This window comes from Enoplosus armatus, chromosome 3 (genome assembly GCF_043641665.1).
Source record: "Enoplosus armatus isolate fEnoArm2 chromosome 3, fEnoArm2.hap1, whole genome shotgun sequence".
NCBI classification, from domain to species: Eukaryota; Metazoa; Chordata; class Actinopteri; order Centrarchiformes; family Enoplosidae; genus Enoplosus; species Enoplosus armatus.
The window spans coordinates 16,271,014-16,288,028 of NC_092182.1; the positions used below are offsets into that span (position 1 = coordinate 16,271,014).

The 17,015-nt window shown below is 39.6% G+C and overlaps 2 protein-coding genes across 2 annotated transcripts; both read right to left on the reverse strand.

Annotated features, from left to right (window-relative positions):
• Window positions 1-4,368: 4,368 nt before the first annotated feature.
• twf2 (twinfilin-2) lies at window positions 4,369-11,195 on the reverse strand. The gene is made up of 8 exons (XM_070903488.1): window positions 11,099-11,195; window positions 7,445-7,623; window positions 6,294-6,389; window positions 6,063-6,167; window positions 5,664-5,789; window positions 5,344-5,494; window positions 4,803-4,924; window positions 4,369-4,536 (listed from the first exon to the last, which is right to left on the reverse strand). Exons 1-8 carry the CDS (start codon window positions 11,193-11,195, stop codon window positions 4,369-4,371), a joined length of 1,044 nt encoding a protein of 347 aa, XP_070759589.1.
• Window positions 11,196-12,598: 1,403 nt separating this feature from the next.
• wdr82 (WD repeat domain 82) lies at window positions 12,599-16,635 on the reverse strand. Its single transcript, XM_070903486.1, has 9 exons — window positions 16,324-16,635; window positions 15,293-15,390; window positions 14,641-14,707; window positions 14,429-14,528; window positions 14,186-14,302; window positions 13,892-14,047; window positions 13,716-13,785; window positions 13,181-13,323; window positions 12,599-12,822 (listed from the first exon to the last, which is right to left on the reverse strand). Exons 1-9 carry the CDS (start codon window positions 16,482-16,484, stop codon window positions 12,793-12,795), a joined length of 942 nt encoding a protein of 313 aa, XP_070759587.1. The 5' UTR covers window positions 16,485-16,635; the 3' UTR covers window positions 12,599-12,792.
• Between the last annotated feature and the right edge of the window lie 380 nt (window positions 16,636-17,015).

The window sequence follows — 17,015 nt, forward strand, 5'->3', positions numbered from 1 at the left end:
TTTACTTTAAATGACTAGAATCAGGCCAAATAAGGGCTGTTTAGTGTAATACTAATGCTGGATCATCACCATATTGTTATAAATCTGAGGAACATCTTGTTCAGGGCAAAAGTTTTAAAAATATTTATTCCAACAACAGTTTGAGGCATCTCTCTCGCACACACACGTGGTAGATTGGAAACAAAGCAACACAAAAACTAAAACTATGCTGTATCATAATCATAGCCATATCCACGAGCCCCTGCTGATCCCAAATAGCTGAATCTCAACTTTTTCCAAGAAATCCTTTTTTTCTTTCTTTCTTAGAAGTCTTGTGGACTTTATCTATCCCGGATGTGGTTGAACAAATATGTTTTGTTTTGCTTTTTAGTTTAGTAAAAAAAGAACATCACAATTATTTTGGTGAACATTTATTTTATTTTATTGTGCTATTTATTTAGAAAGCCTCAGATGATTTTGCTAAACCTGACGTAACTGGCAGCACGTTGACAACAATCACATGTTGCACATGAAAACAGGACCTGGCAGGAGAAACCACAGCCTTGCATATGTAAATAGATGACATTCCTCATAAAGCATGTTATGAATGTGGTGTTTGAATTCCTGATACAATGGCAGGATTTCCAAATGAAGCTTGTCTTGTAAGTTGTTCTGGCCCTGGGGGTGCATAAAATGAAAAGGCAGCTTTGACTCCAGGGGCATGAAAGATTATCCATCTGGATGATCTAGTGTGGTCACTGGAGAGCATTGTACGAGGCAGGCAGGGAAATTACCAAGAATCTGAAGATGAAAAGGTACACACTGTACCTTCCTAGCTCTGTGTCCCTATTGAGGTCTATTTTTCATACCTGAGCATAATTTTATATTTTTGCGTGATTACTTTTGAGAGGATCTTTGCACTCACAGCACAATAAGGTCCAAAAACATCAAATAAGGCTGTGCACATTTAAGTCCATGGTTTATTATATCTGTGGAGTCCAATGTATTTGGACTAAGGCTGCAATTAATTATTATTATTATTATCGATGAATCCGCCACTAATAACTTTATTAAATGATTAACTGTTTGTCCATCACAATTTCGTAGAGCCCAAAGTGGCATTTAAAAGTTTTAAACCCAAAGATATTCAGTTTTCTATCATGGAAGATGAAGAAAAGCCGCAAATATTCACATTTGATGAGCTGGAACCAGTGAACCTTCTGCCATTTTTGCTTAAAAACATTTCGGTTCAGCTCTAGTTTAGACTTTGAGAACTTTGATTGTGAACTGCTTTACCATGTGTACTGTGTCAGCTGGTGTGCTCCATGTGACGTAAGCTTTGAGATTTCTCTTAGGTCAAACATTTTCCCTGATAAAAGTGATAAAAGGTCTAGTGATCGCACGCTTGGCTTTATTGTAAGATACATGCATTGGACTGTAGTGTAATAATATTTAATATTTATTTAATCCATTCTTGGATTGGACTATGTTACACTATGCTGATACTACAACTAGAGGCATATATAGAGAGTCATGACATTAACTGATTTTTGTTATAACAATGTTCACTATAATGGGCTTTACACTGTTTACCCTCAGGTTTGTTGCTTGTTTGTTTTTTTAATGTTTAATTGACTCTTTTAACTGAAAACAACCCAGTCTCAAATGGTAAAGCAGATAAAATAAAGAAAAAGCACATTATTATTGTAACTTGCAAAATTGTTTTCATATGAACACATCCGCACCATCGCTCAGCACATGTTCGACACTGCATATTAATATTTCCACCATTTTATTGTGACAGAAAATTATAAGTTTGCCGGTAAACTTAAAATCAAACTGCAACGTTGTTGGAACGCTACAGCCGATTAAATAAAATATTCTCCAAAAGATTTTATATAGATCTTCCTGAAGCTGTCTCACCACCTCCTGCACACATTTATTTTAATCGTTTCCAGCTGTGACTAACTCCTTCATTTCCATTGTGCACTGGATTGCAGGACAAGAGTGTCTGTCAGCACCACACTCCACAAATCAACACCACAAACACACACACACCACATATGTGCACTTTGAGATCTTAAATAGACTTAACTTTTGCTGTGTGAACACGCTACAGAACTTACTAAGAATTAGTACATGGACTGGTGTTCGGGACACAATGAAGAATTGTTGTACTGTTGAACAAAAAAATGGGTGTTTCCAGAAGATTCTGAGAAAAGTTTTAATTGCTTGGAGTCAGCAACATAAATCTGTTATATGTGTTGGGAGAGAAAACCTTATTCATCAGCGGAGCTTTGTTCACAGGGAACAGGCCTGGAGAGAAATTCTTTGTCAACTTTAAACTATTAGTTGATTTAAGTGACACAATCTGTGAAATAGTTTCTCCAGTATTATTGCCCCTTAGCAGATACGTGTGGTTGTGCAGGGAGACTAAAACTCTTGGGTCAGGGTTATTAAAAACTAAAGAATATTTGTGCATATCTTTTTTTGCAGGGCATAATGTTTAAAACATGACAATATTTCTTAGCTATACAAGCAGCATGGCTCTGGATGACAGCAGGTCGGTTGGTCACTTTGGTCCAGTGTGAAATATCTTAATCCCCTCAGGATGAACCGTAATAAAACTGGTCATCCCCTTACTACTCCTCTAGCTTCACGAGCTGGTCAAATTTTTCATTTGTCCAGTGAAATATGTAACATATATGGCACATAGTTTTGCACAGGCAGTCAGTCTTGTTGGTTGTCCACTTTGGTCCAGACTGAAATATCTTCACAACAATTGGATGGATTGCCATGACAGTTAGTACAGACATTCATGGTTCCCAAAAGATATCCTGATGGCTTTGGTGTTCCCCTGACTGACTACATTTAGCACCTCCATCAGGTTCAAAGTTTGATTTGTCAAATACTTGACTAACACCCACAAAACTAATGACATTCCCATCAGCCTCAACTGTACTTTGTGTTTATTGATAATTAGCTAATGTTAGCATGCTACCACGCTAAACTAAGATTATTGACATGGTTAAAATCATATCTGCAAAACATCAGCATGCTAGCATTGTCACTGTGAGCATGTTAGCATGCTGATGTTAGCATACAGTCTATCCGAGAACCACTATGCAGCCTCAGAGAGCCACTAGCATGGCTGTAGTCTTGTTTCAGTAATGACTGAACAATACCAGTCCTAATGAAAAAATACACATAAATCCAAGTAATCAGCTTAAAATTTCTCAGTCAACTAAGACCCTTATGACCAAATAGTTGACAAACTGACTAAGAGAAAGCAGCCCTGTTACTGTGTGTGCACAGTACTTGTCTAAAAAGAGACTTTCATTATTATAATTTAGAGACATGTAGAGACATGTGGAAGACACAGCAGAGGAGGATGACGAAAAGGAAAAAGTTTCCAATATCTACACAGACTGATCGCACGGTTTAGGTAACCTTCGAAGCAGCTCGAATAAGTGGCCAGTGGTTCTGCATTAAAAGAGCTCGTAGCTAAGAATCTTAAAATGTTGTTTGATGAAGTTGCCATGGTTGCATATTTGTACTGTACACTGGCCAGAATTCCTGCTGAATTGATTTTCATGCAGGTAAATCAACACAGTGCCGTATTTCAAACACTGCAACCTCACCGTGCTTCACTGCCATGACAAGAGGGCGTTGTCGACTGGAGTAGATGCGTGAAAGTGCAGCTGTTGGTCCAATTTAAAACCTCTTTATTCGGAGATTCAATTATCCCATGTCCATCCTGACCTTGTAGAACGTTTACCGACATGTAGCAGGAAGTATTTCCATGCATGCCGAATACAAATACACAAATCTGTTCCAAGAAGGCCTAATACCACAGTATAAACAAATTTATTTAGAATCTCCCTTGATATTATTTATTTCTTACAAACATTGTTGATACAAAACGTGTATTGGATGCTAGGCATGAGGACTGAAACATCTGACTGTGCATTAACAATTCAGTACAAGTCTATTACACTGTTAACTGCAGAGTTATTTTTAAGTATGAAAGAACCAGACAGATTAGCTTCACAATAACAAGCCCTTCTGTCTGGGTTTCAGCCTGACCCTTTTTTGAAATTGAATTTTTTTGTTAAACTTGTTATGTTTTCTTGGATATGTCATGAATATATTTGCCTGGTTTGTCTGTAGGATGTGATTAGTCTGTGGGAGAGACAGATTGAAGATCATTTATCAGCATATTTTCATCAAAAACATATTTGTTACACAGCACAAGTGTTTCAGTAAACAAACAGCAGAAGAAATCCATCACTGTGCTCGTTCATCTGGGCCTGACGAGGTGTTAGTGGGTCTGGGGAAATGGGGAGGGCTGGAACTGCAGACTCGACTGTAGGAGAAATTTGTCCGCCTCTAGCTGTCCTGTATGGTCCCCCCTGTCCCCTTAATGAGGCGCTTGTGTCCCCTTTTTCCTGCCGGGCCGCGGGGCTTAGCAAAGGCCTGTTTGTGGGCGTGCTGCTTGGGATGGACCTCGTCATACAGAAACTCTTCTGTCAGTTCATCTCCGTTGTCAATCTCCAACTGCACGTGGACACAATATGAAAATAAGCATTCATGTGGACAAAATTTAATACTCAGAATTGAAGCTATGCCGTGAAATCCATTAGAGACAGTTGAACATGAAAAACTTTGACTTTTATCAGTCATCTTGAGGTTGCGTAAATAACCAGGATTATGTTAACCCCAGAATCAGCCTCTAAAATACCCAAAATGTGTGAAAAAACACAAAGAACATGACCTCAGTGTTCTCAGTGGTCCCTGAGAGCACCTTTTAGTTTTTTTGTTACCTTTTTAGAAATTTCCAAATGGTAATCTTTCTCCACCTCCTCCAGTAGTCGACTCTTGCAGCTGGAATACAACATCCGCTCCTTAATACTGCAGCTGTATCCTGGCATGGAGTATATGAACACTGTAGACAGGGAAAGAGAAGAAGAAGAAGATTTGTACAAATAATAAACTAATGTTTTATGCTGATGTAGATCAGTGGATTGAAACCTGGAAACGAAAACCCTCCAGAGGGTCCCAAAGTGAATCTGGTTGGTTACTAGATGATTAAAAAAAAAAAATATGTTACATAAAATTATGGCTACATTGTGGCTTATTTTATGGCTACAATAAGGCCATTTTCAAGTCACCAGTAACTATTGCTTCCTTTTAAGCCAAAACGGTTGAGAACCTCTAATGTAGATGATAGGGGATGCACTATCGCTCTCTGTCAATGTCTCTCAGTGTCTGCAGTACAGATGTACACCTCCTTGTGCATGTGTGTGTACAGATGTAAAAAGAGGAGGATTATTAGAGGGATCAGTACAGGGATCAGTGACTTACCAACAGATTCCAGGTAGTCTCCTTCATGGGAGTGTTTGTAAAGGAAGAAGTGGTATCTGGGAGTGTCTGTGGGAACTCTGCGGGGCAAGTCTCGAGTCTCTGTCGGGTTGGAGTGGACCAGCTCTATTGTCTCCTTCTCTACATCCAACCTCTGAAACACAGAAGTAATGCACAGTTCTCCCAAAGTAAAATATCAGAAGTTGAATATATCAACAATCCTGACACCAAACTGCTCCTGCTGGTGGTCTTTAAATCAAGCCGAAAGCTTGAGACTGGAGCAATGCAGTAACCCTCCTCCTATATGAAGTGCTCAGGCTCACCAGTTGTATGTAGTTGATGCGTTTCTGGGCCAGCTGCTGTAGGGCTCTTTTTGCTGTCTCCTGCAGTGGGAAAGCAAGGCCCTGAAGTGTCTGGTGCTTACTCTCCACGCTGATCTCTGTTTTTACCTGCAGGGGGCAGCAAGCAAACACACAAATCTTTTCAAGCCTCTAGAGGAAGACCCAAACAGTGTTAAATGACATAATATAGCTTTATATTTTCTACACTGTAGTACAGTTCCGTCTGTGTCTTAATAATGTAAAAACATACCTGTTTAACCCTGCCCTGAAAAAGCAATCACAATAAATAGTTACATTTGGCACGGGTTAAAACAGAGGCAGTCCACAAACAAAGCTACGTGCAAAGATGACAACAGTGCTGAGGGCATGTTGACCTCTCACCTCGGTGATTTTGATCCTCTGGAGCTCCTGCTCAGCTAATGTGAGGGGGGCTGGACCTGAGCAGGAGGACACATGACGCTGGTAGCCCAGCAAACAGATGTCCTCCTAGTGTTGCAAGCAAAACAAGAGTCCCTTTACAGGAAGCGCAGGACAAACGGCTCTAAAACACGTCATCACAGCAAAATAGACAATCTGTCAAAGTCAATTTAAATAAATCTAAATATTTCTGACCTCAGCTGTGCCAAACATCTCATATTTCACGTGACCACCGCCAAACTCTTTCTTCACTGTGGCACGGGTAGCAGCATACAACATCTTTTGTTTCACCTGCAACAAACAGAGGGGGAAATATCTGTACTGTTTGTGTATTATGATCCTGTCAGGAAAGACTGAATTCAAGACAGAATTGCTACAAAGCTTGACGATCATAACGCTGATAGTTAGTCATCTCCGATTGTGTTTGAGAATAAAAATACTTGAAAGCCTGTGTTACAAACTGCATGTACGGGGTTTGAAAGATACTATTACGTTGCATTGTGGGAAATGTAGGATCCAATATTTTTAGGCGCATGACCAACGTAACATCCTTCTTAAATTAGGTTTCTTCTTATGAGATTACGGGTGTGGCACTTTTAATACCCAGTTAAACTCCAACCTGTACATGAGACTTTTATTCTTTTTTTGTGTGTGTGTAGATTTTTGTGATTGGTGGTTGACCATTACGATTACTATGTACTTAGATTATTTTTGTTTTCATAGAAAAACTTAGTTTTTTTTTTTACCTACTTATAGTAACTATTTTCATATTATCAAACTTAGCTACTTTTGATCTTTTTAGTAGACCTAACACAATATTCTCTTAATCTTCTGCTGTAGGATACATATCCATCCGTTCCTATTATATGATACCTAATTATTGTGGTTTCGTATCTATTTGATTCAGCCACTTCATTTGATTATTTGTAAACATACTTTTACTCCTTACAACTGGAAGAGCTCAGTCCAGTTCTGTTTACAATCAGAAGACCTCATTGACCTTAACTTGTATGGGTCCTGGGAGGTGCTGCTAGTGCCCTCAGATGGCTGTGTTCACATACATATGGTACTGATGCTTTTTGCCTGTATGAGTTTTCCCTGATGAATGTTTGAGGACCGATACATCGTTAATAAAGTGAGTACAAGTGATCGACAGCGTGCAGGATTTTTTGGGGCTAGGGACACTTGTTAAATCTGACTAGTCCCCCAACTATATGGAAATGCAATACTTAATTGGTGGAATGCTCCTCACAATGTGTACATTTGAGGCTTTCACCTATCAACAGCAGTGTGTGTACGTAGCTTCAGTATATGGTGCAGAATGAAGAATATGTAGTACGACGTACCGGAGACTGGTCAGGAGACCATGATATGAAGATCCACTCGTAGCCCTGTGCATTCTGGGAGTCGAGGCGGTACAGGATGTAGCAGGGCTCCTGGTCGTCCAGGAGAGGAAGCAGGAAGTGATCATAATCCTGGTCCCAGCTCTTTTCCGGCTCTCTATAGGCCCCCAGCACCAGCTGCTCTGAAAATCAGACCAGTACTCATCACATACCTTATCCTCCTATATGTAGCATGCCCTTTGCAGAGCACACTGACACATAGAGCAGGCGTTAGATGATACTATAGAGTACAGACACAGCCAGTAATCATTCACATGTAGGAGGATTATTGCAATTTGATTACAAAAAGCAGGTGTTCACTGTCTAAGTTATACTTATTATTATACGTGTTATAATGTGTGAGTTACTTATTAGATTGCTTAAACATGCTACAATGGTATGGTGCCTTCAGGTGTGCATATTCACATTCATTTATAAAATTGAAATATATTCTGGTCTGTAGCTGATTACACAATTTAGCATAAAAGAAAAAAGCAGGCAGAAGATTCAGATTATTGAACCTAACATTAATAATTAATAACATACAATAGCCATGACCTTTTTGATGTTAAAGAAGTGACAAAATGTTACTCAATATCAATATTCCCAACTCCCAATTATATTTCTATACCACTAAATCATTTTTTCAAACTGTAATATGCTACACATTTCCCCTCCTTTGGCTAAAGTGCAGTGATGTTTTACATCAGTCCTGATCAGTCCTGATCCTTTGTTTCTTGAACATGCATATTCCTCTCAAGTCAAACTGATATTGTCTAATTAACCTTTTGGACACTATATTTATAAGTACAGTATAAGCAACTATAGTATATAGTCATGTGGTGGCATGTAAACACAAATACAAACAATGTCAACATTGTCAAAAAAAGAGGAAATCAGTGTCATCAACCTTGACCTCTTTTTATTTTGATCAACTGGGGCTGCAACTAACAATTACTTTCATTATTAGTTCAACTGCGGATTATTTTCTCAATTAATAGATTCATTGCTTGTTCAATAAAATGTCAGAAGATGGTGAAAAAGGCCCAAGATGACATCTTCAAATATCTTTGCTTTGTCCGACCAACAGTCCAAATTTACAGTATTCAATTTACAGCGTTATAAAACAGAGAAAAGCAGCCAAATCCTCAAGTTTGAGAAGCTAGAACCTGAGAAAAGTTTGCCATTTTTGGTTGATTATCAATTTCCCAACTTTCAGTGCCATGGTCAGCCATCAACACAGTCTCATTGCTCACCACCTCATGTGTGAGCTCAGCTAACGTCAGTCTGAAAACCTCTACTGAGAGTCCAGGAGGTATCGCTGTTGTTGCCCTCACTGTTTGCTCCTTGCCCTGTGGTGAAAGGAGGCAAAGACGGACCTCTGGGTTAAAAATATTAGCAGATTGATTTCTGACTGACTAGACAGGATGAGGTTGAATCTGTTAATGGAGCTGACAAATGAAATAAGAAAATATACAAAACACACACCTAAAGTCTGATGTCCTTGTGGGGTGCAGGGGGATTTCCTGACTGTCTCTGGGGGCATGTTGCTATTCTGAGGCACAACGCATACCAGCTCTGCACACACACATACTTTCCATCAGCCATTCTCTCATAGTCCCTGTCTTTATAGGTCCATGCTAGTGTTAAACTGCATGTAAATGACTCACTTTAGTTGTTGTGTATTGTCTTAATAGGATAATGAGACATATCAGGGGACAGTTGGGCGATAGGAAACCAAGGGACATACCAAGCTGATGAAACCGGCCAGAGTGGTCTCGTTTCTCTTTTGACATTAGAACCAACATGAGTGTCACCGGGCAGCAGCAAGCAACCATGTCACAAGTCACATGACGCTCAAAATAGCCAAGTGACGCCCGGGAAGACCACAGTGCTTCAGTAAGGAAGTAAAAATGAGTCTCTGTAGCACCAAGCTCGTCCCTGTTGACATCAATACTCCAAATACGAGACCAAATATTTAATATGAGAAGCACAGTCTGCAAAGACAGCCCCACAATGCATCTGTCATGAATCGAATTACAGCTGTCCAGATACCAAAACAAGACATTAACACCCCATGAACATATCAGTCCACCTCCATAATCTGCCACCTAGAAACCTATTGCCTCACTGACCATTTTTCACAGACTGCTCAGCTGACTGAGCCGGGTGCCTGTTCTCACACAGCTGACGCAATTCCCTTTTCCTAGAAGTTAGACAAAATCTGTAGCAGTGGTTGGCCAACCTTTTTCGTTTCGTCTGTGGCCCCTTAATGTGACCCCCCCCCCATGTCTACTTGTGACGCCGCGGCACAATTCTTGAGAATTGAAAATGATTGATGAAGCTCCAGTTTGTTTCATGTAGTGACACTGGAGTCAGAGTTAAGCATCATTTTTCCCCGAAAAAATTGATTCTTTGAAAAACTCAAGCCAATTAGCATCACTTACTGCTGGTCTGAAGGTGTTTCCAGGATCTTTAAAGACTCCTCTAACCATCTGGATGAAATATTCAGCTTACTGCACGATAATCAAGATTTTTTCTAATTCAAACAAAGATGGTCGCCGGAAATGACATACCGTATGTCCCTGCTCAATTTGTGTATATGTGAAACAACTTTTCAAATTCAAGTTATATTTGTCTATACTGATGTTACATTGTATTCTTTTATTTTTTCATACAAAATAATGTTTTTTTTCTTTAGTGTGAAAACAAGCAAAGAGATATGTAATTTCCGACTCCCTAAATTAGAAAATACAGTCGCAATTTTTCACAGATCACTGGTCTGATCACTTTCTTTTTCTTTTTTCCTACTCCAAAAATCGTCTTATGACCACTTTGATTCATCTCAAGACCCCTTGTTAGGGTCCTGACCCCCAGGTTGGAAACCATTGGTCTATAGTTTAAGAACAAATAGTTTTTTCCAGCTCAAGAAAAAGGGACAACACAGCTGGTTTGAAAACTTTTTGGGCCACACAAGGCCACTACAGACATGTCTTAGGTACAGATAAAATTATAAACCAGTGGTTTCCAACCTGGGGGTCAGGACCCCTCAAAGGGTTCCATGAAAAATTTGAGGGGAAGATTAAAGGGATAAGAAAGGAAAACTATTTACATATATTTATCTCACACAAAACTATGTTTATTGTTTAGGGTTTTGTTTTTATATTTTTGCTTTTTCCTTGTAAAGCACTTTCACCTTAGGCCTCTAAAAAAATCTTCAAATGAAAGAGTCCAAAAAAACCCAAGAAAAAACCTCTCTTTGTTTGAACTGCTCACGGTGTCCTCACAAAGACCATAACATGTGATTAGTGGTCACAGGTAGACATGGTTTCTTTTTAAGGGGTCACAGACGACAGTGATTTGTTGAGTGTCGATTTGTGATGTGACAAGCTCTGGAAAGATGCCAAACAGATTGTGTAAGATGTTTTTGCACAGATTTAAAGCGTTGCACCTACCATATACCATATTAAATTGACAAACATGAAGTACTTTGAAACACACGGTGATACACAAAACTAATTTCATGCATGATTTATATCTTACATGCCATCCCAGCGAGGGCCAACTCATCCCCATCTTTGACTGATCCACTTTCCACTGTCCCTCACTGTCACTCACCATCTTGGATGCGCACCTTGATGAGGCGCACTGCTCCACCTCTTGCCCTGGCCAGGAACTCCCTCAGCTCTGGCGTCACCACAAGTGCGAGAAACATGGCGGGTCAGCAGTCTCTTCCTCCCGCCAATCGCTGTAGCAGGGGTGTTGTGAGACAGAGGAGAAGCAACAGACAGAATCGGAGCTCCACGGCACCAGGCCCAAATATTCAGTCCGATCAAGAGACACTGAAGTCCAACCAAAGCAGCCTGTTGTAAAAACGTCCTATACTTCAGATGAAGTACTGTTCTGACTACTGAAGAAGGATCGCTGAGTGTGTCTAGACTCGTTGAGAGTGTGACGGTGTGAGAAGGGACATCGCTCAAGTAACTAGGACAGTATCATGTGCACACAGTGAGGGAACCTGATCACCTCTCTCCCAAATATAGCTCCCACTGGCTGACTGTCCAGACCTGGGCACTGGCCTGTGAAACCCCCACCACACACCAGGACCTACAGTGGAGACACTGTGACCTGTAAACCTCATAACCAACTTCTGAGCCAAGAGCAAAGGAAGTCAGATTTATTGTCACAGGAAAGATATTGGTAGGATCGTACTTGTGAGGTCTCTGGGACAGTCAGGCCAGCATGTCACCCACTGCACTATTGTTTTACCATTGACACACTCATCTTCTTCAATGTTACCATGTGTTGTTTGAGCAAAAACACCAATATTCTGCTCTGTATGAATTACAAATCTTAATGATTTGGGCCAAGGAGGGGAGGAAAAACAAAAACAGCACAAAAGCAGCCATTTCATTAAAAAGGAGCCACATTTGATCAAAAGGAGCATATTGCTTTGGAAAGTTTACACAACTTTGTTGACCTCTCAACTTACTCCACACGACAACTGTGATGCTCAACAGATTGTGTAAGATGTTTTTTCTGTGATAAGTCACCTGACCATGCTTACAACATTATCCCAATCTCATATCGACGGACCTAAAACTGCTATTTAGGGTTTCTAATGACTCCTGCTTTAAATTATACAATCACTTTAACTGAAAATCACACTGACAACTACAACTCATCATATGCAAAATCTTACATCACTAAATTCAACAACTTTGTTACATGCAGGATGTGCAGTGAAATAAAATGAACTAGATGAAAAAAAATATTTTCCAGAGTGATAATCTAAAATAATCTATACTTCAAAAGACAATTTCCTTAAAAAAGTGATATAAAATGTGATTCATATAGCAAAGATTAAAGTTATATAAAAGGTCCATTAAATCATCTTGGGGTTTCAGGAAATTTAACTGAATTTCTAAATTGATACCAAAGTGAATCAGGACAAAAATATAAAACGAATTTCAGCAGGTTTAGATGGATTCATTCATTTAAAAAAAGATAATCAGTGGTTCAATAGGATAAATATTTCTTGCAACATTGGATCTCTCTGTGTGTAATACGCATGTACACACACCACAACACAATAATTAAGTTGACAAAACCAACATCTTGCAAAGAAATGGTTTAATGTTAAATAGAAATATAAAAAAGGATAGACAAATGATCTATTTCTGCAAACTACTTATTTACAATTTGAATTTAACAGGCCACACTTCCTGTGAAATGTACACAGAGCTGGCTGTGCTGCCCCCTGCTGGTCACTTCGACTTCGGCCTTCAACAGAAGCCTTTGCTTTGCCGTCATCAGTCATCGATGGTGGGGAGCCAGAATGCCTGAAGGATGAGGACATATTCAAAATGTTGAGTCACATTACAGCCATTTTGAATTGAACACCGAACTGAACGACACGACAAGCTCACAGTCACTCACACAGCTGCATCAAGTGTGTACAGTTTTAGATTGGAGTCACTGTAGGCATCAAGGGTGTTACGAGTACTCCAACAAAACAGCGCAGTCCATGAAATGCTCAGTTTAGTGACATCACATTCCATAAATATGTTAAATGGTACTAAATTCCCCTAAAACATCTTAGAACCAACATGTTAAACCACCGAATGCAGCTTCAAAGTAGTCATTGAGGAATCTACTCCAGTAACCTTTTCAGTCCACATTGCTGCCGCCGCCACTCACCATGTTGGAGCAGGCACTTGCAAACGTCATGAACTTGGGGTTGAACTGCAGGCAGGTGATCGGTCCCGTGTGCTTCCCATCTAATAAAGCCACCTTCATGCCGCTCTCTGCATTCCACACGTGGATCTTTCCGTCCTCTGAGCCTGAAATATACGTACAAACAAAAACAAACATTTGATGAAAACATATCCAGCACTGTTATATGAAGGCCTGCATTATTTTCTTCTTTTTTTTTTTAAAAAATGCCTTTATTTCTCAGAAGAATGGTATTTGTGGGATATTTCAAAGATTGATTGGCCTTCTGTTATACCACCGACCACAGCATAGTTTAGTTTTAATATGCAAAGTGTTTTCTATGCAGCATCACTACGGTTTAGATTTTTATACTACTACCATTTGCTTGTCTATGTGTGCCTTTAGTATAATTAAAAATCAATTGAATTGGGGCTTTTTGTTGTCCCTTATATGAAATAATGTCTGAATCTATTTCCAACATTGAGGCAACAAGAAGAGAGAAAGAGCGACCTTAACTTACCAATCATAACAAACTGAGAATCCGGAGTGAACGATGCCTCCAGTGTTACACCTTTGCTGTTGTTGTAGCCCTGTGGGTAAATTAACAACAGCATCCATGATGAGCAATGATTCTGTGCACATCAGTATTGCAACAGTAAACGGTTTGTTGGGAAGGGGTGATGAGTTGTCTCGTACCCCAAAGGAATGTAGCACAACACCCTTAAAAGCATCTAAGATGCGAAGGGCTCCGCCATTAGTAGAAAGAAGAATGAGTTTTCCGTCATTGCTAAACTTGAGTCCTGTCCACTCGCATGTCCGGTCATACTGAAGCTTGAAGGTTGCAAAGGGACCCTGTTGACAAGAGGATTCATGAATATTTGGCTACAATTACATTAAAGCTATTTACAATTATTAGACATCATGAATGGTCTCTCTGTCTCTCTCTCTCTCTCACACACACACACACACACACACAAAATCACTTCTTACCTTGTCAAACGACCGCAGATCATAAAGTTTTACCATCTCTGAATTTATTCCAGAAGCAAATATGAGGCCCTCTGGATCGAAGGAGCACACTGGCTTCCCCTGTAGATGCATCAGACCCTAAAATTGATAGATGACAAGAGGTCAGAATCAGTTTTATCCTTGTTTCCCAATTTTATATTACAAATTACATATTAGTGCAACACCAATGGATGCTCACCAAATTACAACAAAAAAGGTACTCACCTGACAGTTAGGTGACCGCAAATCCCATAATCTGATTGTTTTATCTAATGAGCCAGATATAAATGTGTCGTCCACAGGAGACATGGAGAGGGATGTCACTCTGGTCACCAAAAATGAAACAAAAAAACAACAACATAGAAATGAGAACACAGGGACTTCCAACTCAACATCAAATCAAGGTGCAGACAGAACAGCATAAATCAGGTCCTCACCTTTTGTTATGCCCAGGAAAGTAGCGGATGTATTTGTTGTCATGAAGTGACAGGTACCGGATGGTGTCTTCAAGAATAACAACACAATAACAAAATTACCAAGTCATACGTCAAACATGACCAGCAACAGCAAGAAACAAGCTGGCATCCAGACATGACGTTGAGTACAGGCAGGTCTGACGAGTGGACTCAACCGTGGGCAAGGCAGTCATTTGTACAGTTAGCTCCTGTATGGGGCAGAATCACAGACCCTCAAACTGTACAAACAACTACCTCAGACCAAAGTGAGTAGCGTGTCCCCCGCGATCCATCAGTGGTCCCCAAGCTTGTGGCATCATGTAAGCATCAACCACTGGCCAACGTCTCAGCAGCCCAACCAGTAAAACATATATTGCTGATGGAATTGATTCTGAGTGTATATGGCTGCTCTAGCTGAGTTAAAAGCACAACAAACACCTATATTTCCATTATTAATTTCCCATCATTAATGACCACACATCTCATTGTCATTACATGCATTGAGTCAAAAATATTTGACTCTTTGATGAATTCGTCAATGTGATTTACGTTATCACCTTGAGCACAAGCTGAAACTTATTCATGCTACGTTACCAAACAAAAACTAACAACAAGTATTTGTGCATCAACATACCATCGATTTTGTTGGAACTGTAGACCACAGTGTTTGCAGCATGTGTGTACCTTATCAGATCCACTCCATACTTTTTACTGTAGAGAGTCCTCTTGGGTCTGCCATAAATCAGATTACATGAGAGGGGGGAAAAATAAGAGAGAATAAGCATTGAATCACTAAAAGACATTAATCTGTGCTTACAAATAATCTTGTTGTCTTTTTATCATCATTATCATTACTTGTCATTTTCACAAAAATATCAAACACATCCAAGTTACAGCGTCATTGCAGAGATACTTCCTTTTTCCTTCTATTAAATCTTGAATACTGAGAGATTTTTTGGCTGCTGGTCAGCAATTTTAAGACACTGCTTGGAGCTCTGACAATCAGATAAATACTGATAGATTACTGTGGGGCTAGCGACTGTGTCCATTATTGGTTACTTTTTCTTACTCATCGGTCCATTGTTTGTTCTACAAAATGTCAGAAAACAGTGAAAAATACTTTCACAATTTGAAATTGCTTGTTTTGTCCATCTAACAATGCAAAACCCTAAAATGTTCTGAGTTAGATGATCAACGTTAATCAATTACCAAAATATCAAAATGAGTGGTGATTCATTTTCTGTGGATCAACTAATCGTTTCTACAATTTGATTGATGAATTGTAGCCTTTTAATCAAAAGATTGATAGATAATTTCATTATTAACAAGTGAGTAGCAGATCTGTTCCACCAACATAACGTTAAGGTTTCTAATCAACTCAAACATACGTAACTATCACTTGCCTATTTAATTGTACAACTCTCTTGAGTGATTTTAACAGTTTATGGTCTACTTCTATCAATATGATACAAGCACATAACTTAAGACACAAGAAGCTGACTGAATTAATGTTTCAGGTGTTTTCAAATTGCATGCACATTCAGAAATCTTACATCTCATACAATCGCTGCAGAGTATTATCGCAGTGCAGCAGGCCTCGCTAGCTAGCATAGCAGTAGCTAACGTCAAAAACAATAAGAGAAAATGGACAAAAACCGCTCTTACTTTCCCTCTTGGCAGTCGTACAAGACTAAGGAATCGTCGTCGCTGCTAGAAATAATTGTTTCTCCGTTTGAACTGAAATCGAAGCAATTAATTTTGTCTGTATTTTCTCGAAACACCTTAGCAACTCTAAAGCTCCGCAGCACATTGTCCGTCAGCTTCATGATGGCCTCTGTCTGTGTCTGAGGGGGAAGCAGGCCCTCGTTTTACTTTAAATCGGCGTTCAGATGTCACTTATGGTAATTCGTATATATATATATGAACTGCAATGGTGCTAACAGTTCTCTTTTTAATAAGTATACTTCAAAAACAGCGACGAAATCCCGCCTGTGATACTTCTGTTCCACGATAGTGAGGAGGGAGGGAAAAGCACCGCCTTCGTCGGTGACGCGCATATTCATCATCTGACACGCGCATTGGTCCGAAACCACACGGTGTGATAGTTATCGCGATAGTTGCACGTTGGTCATAATTCTGTATAAACGCAACAGAAACAACATGAATAAACAGTACAAAAACCTGCAGAGGAAAGATGAGGATACAATAATATTTTGTGTCTTTCCTATTGAGTCTTTTTTAAATTTTATTTGTATGTGTGCAACAGTGTTAGCCGCTGCCCCTCTGGTCCAGCACTTTCGGTCATATTTAGCAGCTTGTTTGTCAGCCTGCTCTTTTTTTCTGCTACCTTCTAGGTT